The 12353-nt window shown below is 44.6% G+C and overlaps 1 protein-coding gene across 10 annotated transcripts in view; it reads right to left on the reverse strand.

Moving 5' to 3' along the window:
• The window catches only part of LOC147113335 (metal transporter CNNM4-like), a 122688-nt gene that overhangs the window by 4114 nt on the left and 106221 nt on the right, over window positions 1-12353 (reverse strand). For 4 of the 10 annotated variants that reach the window (XM_085994278.1, XM_085994277.1, XM_085994271.1 and 1 more), the window contains 3 exons: window positions 10408-10506; window positions 6779-6898; window positions 3860-4052 (listed from right to left, as the gene is read on the reverse strand). In XM_085994278.1, coding sequence (XP_085850404.1) covers window positions 3895-4052; window positions 6779-6898; window positions 10408-10506 — 377 coding nt within the window. In that variant the 3' untranslated portion in view covers window positions 3860-3894. The other 6 variants (XM_085994274.1, XM_085994272.1, XM_085994273.1 and 3 more) reach the window with 5 other exon arrangements.

Below are 12353 nucleotides of genomic sequence, written 5' to 3' on the forward strand. Positions count from 1 at the left end.
CTACACAGATTTACAAAAACAAAAATACAAATTATTTAAAATACACACACTTTCAAGACCAAGTGTGCTAGCCTGGTTGAGTTGGTAGCTCTCGTTCCTCCGAGTCAAAAGGTCGAGGGTTTCAGCTCCTAACCTAGATCGAAACTCGCCTACAATTGAAGCAATGCTCCCTTGTTGAAGGTGGAGGAGACATTAAACCCAGGCACCGCCTGTTCCTGTATTCATATGGACACCAAAGGGTCCCATTACACCCTTTGAAGAAAAGTAGAGAGTTCTCCCTGTGTCCTAGCCAAGCATTATTCCTTCAATTAATACCAAAAAATATCAACTGGCTGTCCAACTAATTACCGTATGTGGGGCACTGCAGGCACAGAGCATCTGCCCTGTCTGGTTACATAACCCTGTTCCTGGGACTAGGGACAGGGTCACTGGCAAGGCTTGGAAGCTAAGCAGAGCCAGGCCTGGTTAGTACCTAGAGGGGTGACCATCAGGGAAGACCAGGTGCAGGTGGTCATGGAAGGAGCCCCGAGGAGGGGCGGTTGGTGAGAAGGTCACGGAAGGAGCCCCGGGATGGGCGGCTGGTGAGCAGGCCCGGGTGTTGGGCTGAAGATTGTCGGACAGGAGGAATGGTGGAAATGGAATGGTGGCGTACACAGACGCAGCGGCTTTGCTTCTCCCAGGACGGTGCTATTTATGTTTAATGTTAATGTTATTTGTACTGGACTCATGGGAGCTTGCAAGATCACATTTCGTTGTTCATGTACTTGTACAATGACAATAAAGTTGAATTATAGTAACAATGGCCACTGTACTCCAGAAGTATTTGTGTGTGTAAGAACATAGGAATTGTTAGACCAATAAAGACCACGGTCCATCTAGTTTGTCTTCTACCATCCTGGTAGTTGGATGATGCGATAGTGAAGTTGTTGACTAATCGTAGCAATCAATCTCTATTAATGAGTCTACAACAGACCCAGACATGAGGCGAGGAAAACCCCCAGTGGGGGAGAGCTTTGGGAACCATAGGTCCAAAGTCTCCTGTTCCTCCCGAGCATTGCTACACTCACCACACGTCATGTCTCAAATTACTCATATACTGTATCCCAAAATGTGAGTGAAGAACTTTCAGATGTGATGAGTTTTGTAACAAATTAATTGATTTAATGACCGTCTGACCAACAGAAACACATTGGATAGCACACGAGTGGGTTTGAGACGAATGAACTACAAGAGTGTGTGATCAAATCTAAAGATTTCCTGGTCTCTATGGTTCAATACTAGACCGCACAGTGTCTTTACTGACTGAGCCATCAGGGGACTTTATTTAGTATTTCTACTCTTATATGGGACAAAAAAAATCTATCTGTACTGTACCATCCAAACAATTATTGTAGTTATGAATGAGGACAAGGTCATTTGTGTCACTCGAAGAAGTGGTGGAGAAGGTGCTAACTGAGTGGACTGACAATTGTTAGCCTTTGCTGTTGAAACAGTATCTCACTTCTTGCTATTGTCCTGAATCTCGAGGATACATGTGGACAATGTGGAGCCTGCTGCACATCTGCTTGTGGTTTCAGTCCGATGGCATGGTATCTCTCTTTTACCGCTATCTCTTCAGTGCAATACTGAGGGAGTGCTGCATTGTTAGAGAAGGTGTCTTTTGGATAAGATCAATCAAATCAAAAATCAAAATCAAATCAACTTTTATTGTCATTGTTAGTGCACAAGTGCAGTACAACGAAATGTAGGCTTGCGGCTCCCGAGAGTGTACATTTAGATTAAGACATTTAAACAGTCAACATACATTTGGCTTGTAATACATTAACATAAACATAACCATAATAAAGTGCATTGGCAGATGTGCAGGCTTTAGAGTTTATTTGTGGAGTTCAGTAGGATGACAGCCCTGGGAAAGAGGCTGTTCCTAAATCTGGTCGTACGGGTGCGAATGCATCTGTAACGTCTCCCAGATGGCAGGAGGGCGAACAGACTGTGGCTGGGGTGGGTAGGGTCTTTGATGATGGACCGTGACCTCCGTAAACAGCGTTTCTGGTATATGTGCTCTATGGTCGGTAGCCGGGTGCCGGTAATGCGTTGGGCAGTTTTGACTACCCGCTGCAGGGCTTTCCGGTCATAGTAGCTACAGCTGCCATACCATACTGTGATACAGTTCGTCAGGATGCTCTCTATTGTGCAGCGGTAAAAGTTAGAGAGGATCAGGGGTGACAGGTTACATCCCTTCAGTCTCCTTAGGAAATATAGGCGCTGCTGGGCCTTCTTCACCAGAGAGGAGGTATTGAGGGACCAGGAGAGGTCTTCCGTGATGTGGACTCCGAGGAACTTAAAGCTGTCCACCCTTTCCACCACAGCCCCATTGATGTGGATGGGGGTGTGACTTCCGCCTTTAGACTTCCTGAAGTCCACAATGATTTCTTTGGTTTTCTTGATGTTAAGGGCCAGGTTGTTATCGGCGCACCACTTCACAAGATGCTGGACCTGCCTGACTGCCTGCCTGTCCAAGTGGATGTAAAAGATCCTGTAGCACTTTCTTTGAAGAAGAGCAGGGAGTGTCCTGGCCAGCATTCATTGGTCAACCAACACCACTAAAATCAGATTATTCTCCTTATTCTCACTGCTATTTGTGGGGCCTTGCTGTGTGCAAATTGCCTGCCGTGTTTGCCCACAAAACAACACTGACTACACTTCAGAAAGTAGTTAATTGGCTGTCGAGCACTTTGTGATGTCCCAAGAACATGAAAGGTGCTAGATAAACGTGACTTTCTTCTTATATATCTTGTGCATTTTTGTGGTGCTCTTCTCTAGTTCAGGCCAGTAGGAATCGGTACGTAAACGCCTTGTAGCCTGCCGCTGGGTTTGCCACAGAAGCCTAGGAGGATCGCAAATAGGCGAGTGCTGGAAAAATAATCTAAATTGCATTTCACTTATCAAGAACTATAACTTGAACTTTAATCAGAGAGAAATGAATTTTAAAAGCAAATTAAAAACATATTTACTATATAGATGAGGAGCTCGTCAGTGCGGTTGAGAACTACTAAAACATGCCACAGATGGGGGATTATTGCATTCATACTACTCACAAGCTGGAGAGTTACCTTGTTACAGCCTGTGCAAATCAGGAACTTACAGGCCAATGCAAGTCTGAGGGAGAGCAATTATAAAAATATTCACTACAACTCTTTTTAAAATGCATCAAATCTCCTGCCCCGATTGAGACCCTCTAATTTTAGGCCTCTCTCCCCCTTCAGCTCGTCCACTGCCAGCGCTAACTGGGAACAGCTACCTATGCCCAAGAGCAACTTCATTCGTTCATTTTAATAGATTCAGAGCTTCAGACTCCCCTGGGAGCTGATCCAGAGTCTATGATCGCTGCCTCCAAACTCCAGGGAAGGAGGCCCCGGAATGGTCCCCTAGGCCAGTTCGGAATTGCGACCACCCCATCTAAAATCAATAGTGCTGCGTAGGATGTAGCGACGTTACGGGAGTGACTGGAAGGGAAGCAGCATGGAAATGGCAAACCTCTGTCATGGTGGGAACTTTAAATTATGGGAGTGCTTTGAATAAAAAAAGATACTCTCCGTGGATCTCCCTTTCCCTCTGTACTAGTTGCTAAAGGAAATTTCAAACCCAAGAACAAATGCAAGTTATGGGTGGTCGCCTGGCTCCCAACATCGGTAACCTATCAAGTTAGATTAACCCTTTGTCAGCCTACCTAATACAAGTATGATTGGCCACACATGGAGCAATACTACTGCAGGCAACAGCCCAAGTATCAGCTCTAGTTACCTTTATATCACTGCTGATCAATTTCACTTGTTCTGGGCTTAAAGTTGACCTGCAGTAAAAATTTTAATTGGTAGTTATTCTGCCTTAACTTTAATAAAATCTCCCGCTATCAGGGCAGCATGGGGCTGTGTACCAGTACAAACCTGGCAACTTGCAACATCTCATTAGTGCGAAATGCTGAGTTAACAGCAGACCAGCCACTCCACTTCGTCCTTGCACACCATCCAGCAAATAAATACAAAGGAGAACTTGGGAGGGGAAAGAGGAGGAGGTGGAAGAGAGAAAATAAATTAAACAGTGGGAAGGGGGAAGCAGTTTAAACAGAAATAAAAAGCCTCCATCTCCTGAAACCTGTCTGACAACACCACTAGGACGCAAATCAGACTGGTGCAAAAGGATCTACTGAATCATCTTCACCTTATGGTTGGAAGGTAAGCAAAGCGCACACATTCAGTAATCCAGCCCGAGCTGGGGGTTCAGGCTGATTGGAAACGAGAACAAACGGTTAACATCAGCTTAACAGGTGGTGATCTTACCGTGCAAACTTAATTTGTCCCATGGGATAAGTACAGAAAAGCAGCCAATAACCAGCATTGGCAGTATTGTGATTAATTTGTGTGACGTGATAGGGCACAGTGAGCCAATCTTTGGCTTTAGATTACCCATTGTCAACACCATATCAAATTGCATATTTTGCAAATGAATTTAGTAAAACACAAGGCTGCAAAATGAGTTACTATTTGTCTTAATTTATGGATGACAGTGAAAAAGCTCAGTGATAGTTTGAATATTTTCATGAAGACTGAAGAACAGTCCCAAACCTGTAATAATCATAATAAACAAATGATAATGTTTAATCTAGGGTTGAGAATTCAAAATTCAGATTTTGTATTCTTTGGCCCGGATTTTACAGTGGCAATGACGACGAACTGTTAACGTTCGCTGTCATTACCCCTCTGAAACTTCAGGATTTAGCGCAGATAAACGCGGAAATCCTGAAGTTGCGGTCAGTCATTCACTGCTCCACCACAGGCAGCGCTGTGGAGCTCCCCATAGCTGGCAATCAGTGAAATCAGTTGAAAACTTAAGCTTTTCCAATCTAATTACGTTGTTAAACAATCCATTGAAAGTTAAGCCTTGTTGGAACAGGTGTAACTGGAGTTTTAAGGGCTTATTGACTACCGACGACCGTTCTGGCCCTGAAAAACTAATTTTATGTTTGTGGAATGTCAAAGTTCTCCATGATGATTTAAAAATCTAGTCATTTTCTAATAATAAAAAAAAAAAAATATTTTTAAAAGATTCTTTATGAAATTTCAGCTTCTACCTTAACCCCATGGTGTATGTCCCAATCTTTATTTTGCTCTCTGTAAAAAATTTTTTAAAGTGAATTGAATCATTGCTTTTTATTTCCTGGTTTGCTGTCTGTGAGAATTCTTCAATGTGATTGGCTGCTTAGACAACTGCTGCTCTGTGCTGGGGATAGCCTTTTGACAGTGTTTTATAGCCTTTGAGTCTGACTTTAGACCAAAGGAGTTTCAGAGAAGACCAACCTCTGCCCCTACCCTTTCTTTTCCAATTTTATTTTCTCTCTCCCACATGGCAGCTGTCTTTCATTCTGTGCCATTTACACTTCTCCAGAGCCAGCTTTTGTTTCTTAACTTGCCCCATTACCATCTCCTTTTGCCTTGCACCATCTCTTAATGTCTCTTAATCTCTCCTGCCTTCCATCCTATCACAGACCTTCCCTTTTGTTCTTTCCTCCCCTCCCCCCTTTCCCCGCCCCTACACTTGCTTAAAATCTGTTACATCTCCAGCTTTTTCCAGTTCTGACGAAGGGTCATCGTCCTGAAACGTTAACTCTGTTTCTCTCTCCACAGATGCTGCCTGACCTGCTGAGTATTTCCAGCATTTTCTGTTTTTATTTCAGATTTCCAGCATCCACAGTATTTTGCTTTTGTATTAATGGTGTTCTCTACTTGGCATACTTGTGAAGTTTCGTAACAAGCACACCCCAACCAAGGCGAAGTTAAATATATCAGACCTGGCCACCCAGGTCCAAGCAGGATGTGGAGGTGACCAGAGCTGAAATTGTGGGCAGCTGAGGGATGATTTGGGTTTGGAGCTAAGGCTGGGATTGGTTCTGGGAGCATGGAGCCCACCTGGTTCACAGCCTCGATGTGCAAAGGCTTGAAGGGCAGGTCAAACTTGACCCCTGCAAGTGTGGTTGGTTGGGGTGGGTGGAGAAAGAGAAACACCCCTGATTAGCTGCAAAAGCAAATACATGCAACATTTTTTAATTGAAAAGGATAACAGAGTTGTAGATAGACCAGTTGGACGAAATGGCCTGTTTCTGTGGTATACACAATGTAATACAGGAAACACTCTGGTATCTGGCACCGACGGGACCGGGATGGTGCCAGTTGATTAAAAATTCCGGATGACGGAGAGGGTTATCTACCGAGGCTATTTTTAACAAACAAAGAGTCAGACTCTTGTTATTGAGGTGTTCGGACTTCTGACAGTGCCAAGAAGCCGAGTAGTGGCAGTTTGGCGAACTACCCACACTGACTAACTCGGCCACGGTGGGAGACTCGGACTCGGTAACATTTCCGGTTATTGAGGTGTTTTCGGAGTATGAATTTTGCCGGTTAATAGAGAATCCCGGATATTTAGGTGACGTTTAAACGAGAGTTTCCTGTAAGTTGCCAGGGAAGATTGTTGAAGTGGTCAGTATAAATGGGCTTAAGAAACAATTAGCAGTGCTTTAGGAAAAAGGGAACAAGGGATATGATGGAGTTATGTCAAAAAGGGACAGGTTTTTTGAGCATAATGAGCTGTTCCTGTTCCTAAAAATGCTTGTTTTCTCTGTCCCCAATCCAGCACAGAATCTCCATGCACTATAGCCATAATACATGTATTGCATTTCAGAGGGGCCGGGTTGTTTTTTAATAACATTAACAGTTGCACTAACTTAGTTTCCTCAGGAGCTTTTTGCCAAGTGTCTCTTCTGAACTGCTGCTAAGTGAAGTGCTGTTTTTCCACTCGGGATTGTTGACCTCAGGATCAATGTTTGTGCCGATGTTTTCACCATCTGAAAATAAACAGAAAGTTAACTCGCAGGAATGCAGCTCAAGAGGGTAAAGATCTTCGATGCAATTATTTGAAATCTTTAACTCATTACGAAAGGGCTTTGAAATGCTTTCGGTTTCTTGCCAGTTACTTCCACAGAGCGGCTCTCAAGTATCTTCCTTCCACGCCACCATCCTTTTATTTATTTCTGGCAGGCACTGTTCCCCGGTACAGAAAACAGACAGAAGAACTGCTCTCGGGACTCTGCTGCCAATGGCATCCTGAACTAACTGTTAAGGGATACAGGAGAGTAAGCATGCAGGTGCAGCAGGCGGTTAAGAAGGCAAATGGTATGTTGGCCTTCATAGCGAGAGGATTCGAGTACAGGAGCAAGAATGTCTTGCTGCAGTTGTACAGGGCCTTGGTGAGACCGCACCTTGAGTATTGTGTGCAGTTTTGGTCGCCTTATCTGAGGAAGGATGTTCTTGCCATGGAGGGAGTGCAGCGAAGATTCACCAGGCTGATGCCTGGGATGGCAGGAATGACGTATGAGGAGAGATTGTGTCGATTGGGCTTATACTCACTGGAGTTTAGAAGATTGAGAGGGGATCTCATCGAAACCTATAAAATTCTGTCAGGCCTGGACAGACTAGATGCAGGAAGGATGTTTCTGATGGCCGGGGAGTCCAGAACCAGGGGTCATAGTTTAAGGATAAGGGGTAAGCCATTTAGGACTGAAATGAGGAGGAATTTCTTCACCCAGAGAGTGGTGAACCTGTGGAATTCTCTGCCACAGAGGGCAGTGGAGGGCAGTTCATTAAATATATTCAAGAAAGAGTTGGATATATTTAAGGCAAAAGGTATCAAGGGATATGGGGAGAAGGCAGGGACAGGGTACTGAATTTGGATGATCAGCCATGATCTCATTGAATGGCGGAGCAGGCTCGAAGGGCCGCATGGCCTACTCCTGCTCCTATCTTCTATGTTTCTAGTGCCATGGGATGGGCCAATTTTCTAAAAATTCCCCATCCCCACCCAATTTTCTCCCCTCGGCTCCTGTTTGTGCCGGCACTTCCTGGGACGCTGACAGCCCTCTGATTCCTCACCCAAATGGCCAGTCTTCATGCGTCAGCAAGACATTGAGCATTGGCAGACTATTGACCACGGAGTGGGAGGGAGTATCACAGTTGAACTCAATCTGGTCCTCAAATAACAACAGAAAATGCTGGAAAAACTCAGCAGGTCAGGCAACATCCGTGGAGAGAGAAATAGAGTCAACGGGCTGGATTTTCATTCAGCAGTCGGGAAGGAGGCGGGACTACAACTTTCAGGTTTTAGTCCCGCCTCCATCGAGATGCAGCCAATCCACGCGATTTTCACTTGCTTGACCTTGTTGAGCCCGCCCAGCGGGCTCAGCAGGCCAATTAAGGGCCACCCGGCAACAGGTGACGTCACAGACTGAAATTTCATCTGTCAAGACGTGTTGACAGATGAAATATCAGTGTTTCACAGCTGCTTGAAGCTGTCAAACACTGACAGTCTTACTTCTAACATGAGTCCTTCTACGCAGACTCAGTTAGAAATCTCGCCGGCACTGAAAGCTGAAGGCTGTCACTTTTGACAGCTCGCAGCCGTTCAGCTTTCTGTGCTGGCTGAATGATGGACTCCCGAAGCCTAGAGGAAAGAAGGCTGTAAAGGTAAGTACAGGTAATTTAAACTTCTTTACACACTTTAGACACACCAAACACACTTACCTTTGCACTCATGCACCCATCACTCACCTGAACACCGACATCTCGACCCCTCCAAGTCCTTCAACCCGACGGCCCGACTCCTCTAACCGGGCGTGGTTTGGAGCCGTCGGGAATCCCACACGACACCCTTCAAAATAGGAATTAGGCTAAAAACTGCCTGTTAACAGGCAGTTAATTGGCACTAATCCCTTCCCGCCTCGGGTCGGCGGGTCCCAGTGCGGGGCGGGTACCTGCCTCCTTTGAAACTTACATGGAGGCGGGTTGGTGTCGGGACCCCTGAATTCGGGATTTTAGCCCCCCCGCATGCCTAAAAGCCCACCTCACGGCACACTGAAAATCGACCCCGACGTTTCGGGTCGAAACCCTTTATCAAGACTGAAAAGCACAGGAAATGAAACAGATTAAAAGGCCAGTTTGTGGCTGGGAGAGAACAAAAGAAGTGAAGAGACATTAAGAGGTATTCAAAACGAGATGAGATGGTGATAGGACTAAAGAGACAAAAGGCGGCTCTAGATTAGGTGTGAAATGCGCTGGCAGAATGGGAGACAGCTGCCATGTGGGAGAGAAAAAAAGGGGAGGGGAGGGCCAAAACAAAGGTGTGGATAAAAAATATAAGTAAAAATGTAATGGGGGCCGAGGTTATGATCTGAAATTGTTGAACTCGATATTGAGTCCAGAAGGCTGTAAAGTGCCTAATCGGAAGATGAGGTGCTGTTCCTCGAGCAGTCTCCACTAGTCCTATCACCATCTCGTCTCGTTTTGAATACCTCTTAATGTCTCTTCACTTCTCTTCTGTTCTCTCCCAGCCCCAAACTGGCCTTTTAATCTGCTTCATTTCCTGTGCTTTTTCAGTCTTGACAAAGGGTTTTGACCTGAAACGTTGACTCTAATTTCTCTCCATGGATGTTGCCTGGCCTGCTGAGTTTTTCCAGCATTTTCTGTTATTTCGGATTTCCAGCATCTGCAGTATTTTGCCATCAATCTGGTCCTCAGCTGATAAACACACACACTTTCTCTTGAGGGCCAATGAATGCGATCAAGAGTGGGGACTGCCCCCCCACCCCACCAAGTAATTCCCCTCCCCAGCCCAGGAAGCGGAGCCCAATTATAGTGCTCCTACTGTTTTCCCAGATGGTTTCAATGAAGGCAGCACAGACCAGAGATTAAAGCTCGAATGCTTTCGTAAAAAGTGCAGTTCAGTTACACGTCACAAATATTTACCCACTGAGCCATCAGGGAAGCCCTCGCTCAGCAACTTTATTTCGCCTTCTGGTGGGGAGGCACCTTTGTGGGCTTTTCCTCTGGATTTATGGTTCCTAGGTTCAGAGACTGTGGGATTGAGCTACCATATGATTAATGGTTATTGGCATGTAATTGCCTATGCTGCCAGTTTTCTGAAGCTAGGATGGGAACAGATAGCCCCCATGCTCCCACTTTCCCCCCCCCCACTCTTGATATCTGCCTCTCCTGTATCCTGGAATTGATTGGATCGGGGCAGTCACCAGAACATGGTAAAACCTATCCCAGGCAGGTGATGTGACAAAATAATCCCCGATTTGTTAGGCAGCACAATGGTGAACAGGCTGATTCTAAGCAGAGATTTCAGAGATCCCATGGGCACACTGAAGCTAATCAGGGCCTAAGTTTGTTTGCTCATAAGGAACACACTGTTGAGTTTAGCACTTTGTTCCTGTAATTGGTTTGAAGGTTAATATTTTGTTTGTATCCCGTCAGATATTTATTGTTAAAGTTTAATTTTAAAAAAAGAAACACTTACATTGTTCAATCTTGAGTCCAGTCATATCAGAGTTATTTACTGCATCTATTCCCAAGAAAAATAGATCGCTTGGGCTTTTCAGTCCATCCGACTTGCTGCCTATAAGTGAGACAAAAAGCTGTGCAACTGAAAAATACGTCATGTCAATGTTTGTTTTAATCAGAAAGCGATAAGTACAAAGAAAATGCACTATCGTTATATTAGAAAGTACAACAAACATTCAGATTGCACGCAGCACAAAATTGGATTCTATTGCAAGACCACAAGTTAAATGCAATTAAGTAGGACACAAGAAAGATAGCTTACCGTACAGTACACTGTGAACGCAAAGAATTAATTGCTCAAACCCCAGCCAAAAGTTGTTGGATTGTACGCTGTTGGATTAATATTCTGTTAATATCTTTTTTCTATTAATAACCCTCTTACCACCACCGATAAAAAGCTTTTGTAACAGACAGAAGTAATGGAAGGGCGTCATAAAGCTGTGAAAGGAAGTCACAAACTAGAGAAAATGAAACTTTTGCAACCTTTACAGTCATCTTAAGTGTGTCCTGTTCTTAAACCCACTGTCAACCACCATTCTTTTGGCAAAAATATTTCAGGTTTTCCACTGGAGTTTGTTTCTTCCATTATCACCACCATTGGCTGGGCAGGTTTATCCAGGCTACTTTCAGGGGAGGAGGGGAGGAGGGGAGAAATAGGAGAACAATGAAAAGAAAAATACAAAGGTCTGACTGGGTCCTTATTCTATACAGATATACGAGCTCAGTTTTACTATTTGTTGAGGTCCATCATGTTAAGCAGCAGATTCCTAATAATCTACTCTCAAAGATGCATCAACACATTGCACCAGAGTGTGCTGGGAAGGGACCCCGGTATTAATATTCAGCAGATGCTGGAATAGCTCAGCCTCCTTAGAGCAGCCCCTCCCTTCTTTTGCTGTAGAGTGAGAAAAAGTGGGGTTATGTTGAATACCCAGCTCTGTCAGCGTTCCACAACTGGTCAAGGCAACATACAGGTGATGTGGAGATGGGCCATAAATGGCTCGGGATGGTATTGTGAATGTCACTGCACTACAGCAACACTATTCAACCTACACAAAGCGGAATCTGTTTATAGGGGTTAAAAATCCCACCTCCCGTTTTACTTGCCTTGGAACTGAATGGCCCAATAATTTTGTTATCACCCACTGATGACTAAAAAAAAAATTACAGCTACTGTGTAACCCATTAGGGCCAGTGGAATGTTCCTCACAGACTCATTAAATCACTTCCTCCAATGTATTAATTATACTTGCAGAAAAGCATTCATTCCAGTTCAACTATAAGAAAGAGTCCGAGAACCATAATGTTCTTGTGAAGCTTACATATAGTTTTAAGTCTGCCCCACATCCAAACAAGTAGAGAAAAAGCCTCACAGCGTCGGCGGGAATTGCGGCAGCGGGGCTATAAAAGGCTCCAAGAGACCAGGTAGGCCTCACAGCGTCGGCGGGAATTTCAGCAGCGGCAGCGGGGCTATAAAAGGCTCCAAGAGACCAGTTAGGTCTACTAATCTCCAATCTCACAGAGAGGGAGAGAAGTAAAAAGTAATCAAAGTGTGACGTCACCAGGAAGCAGTTAAGTGATTGGTTGGTGAGTATTTCTTTTTAAACTTTAACTCTGTGGTTTAAACCTTTATAAGTTGGTAAGTTCAATTAAATAGAAGTGTGATATTCATCATCTAGAATCGGGGCAGAGGGTATTTAAAAATAATAATAATAAATTTAATTAATTACATAGAATGGCAGAGCAGGCGATGTGATTCTGCTGCAATATGTGGGAGCTGGTGGACACCATTGATGCTCACGGTAATCACATTTGCAGTAAGTGTTGGCTGCTCGAGGAACTCCGGCTCCATGTTGATGAGCTGGAGTCCGAGCTTCAAACACTGCGACACATCAGGGAGGG

The sequence above is a fragment of the Somniosus microcephalus genome, chromosome 8, assembly GCF_052327205.1.
Source record: "Somniosus microcephalus isolate GS21.2 chromosome 8, FLI_Smic_1.0, whole genome shotgun sequence".
Lineage (NCBI taxonomy): Eukaryota > Metazoa > Chordata > Chondrichthyes > Squaliformes > Somniosidae > Somniosus > Somniosus microcephalus.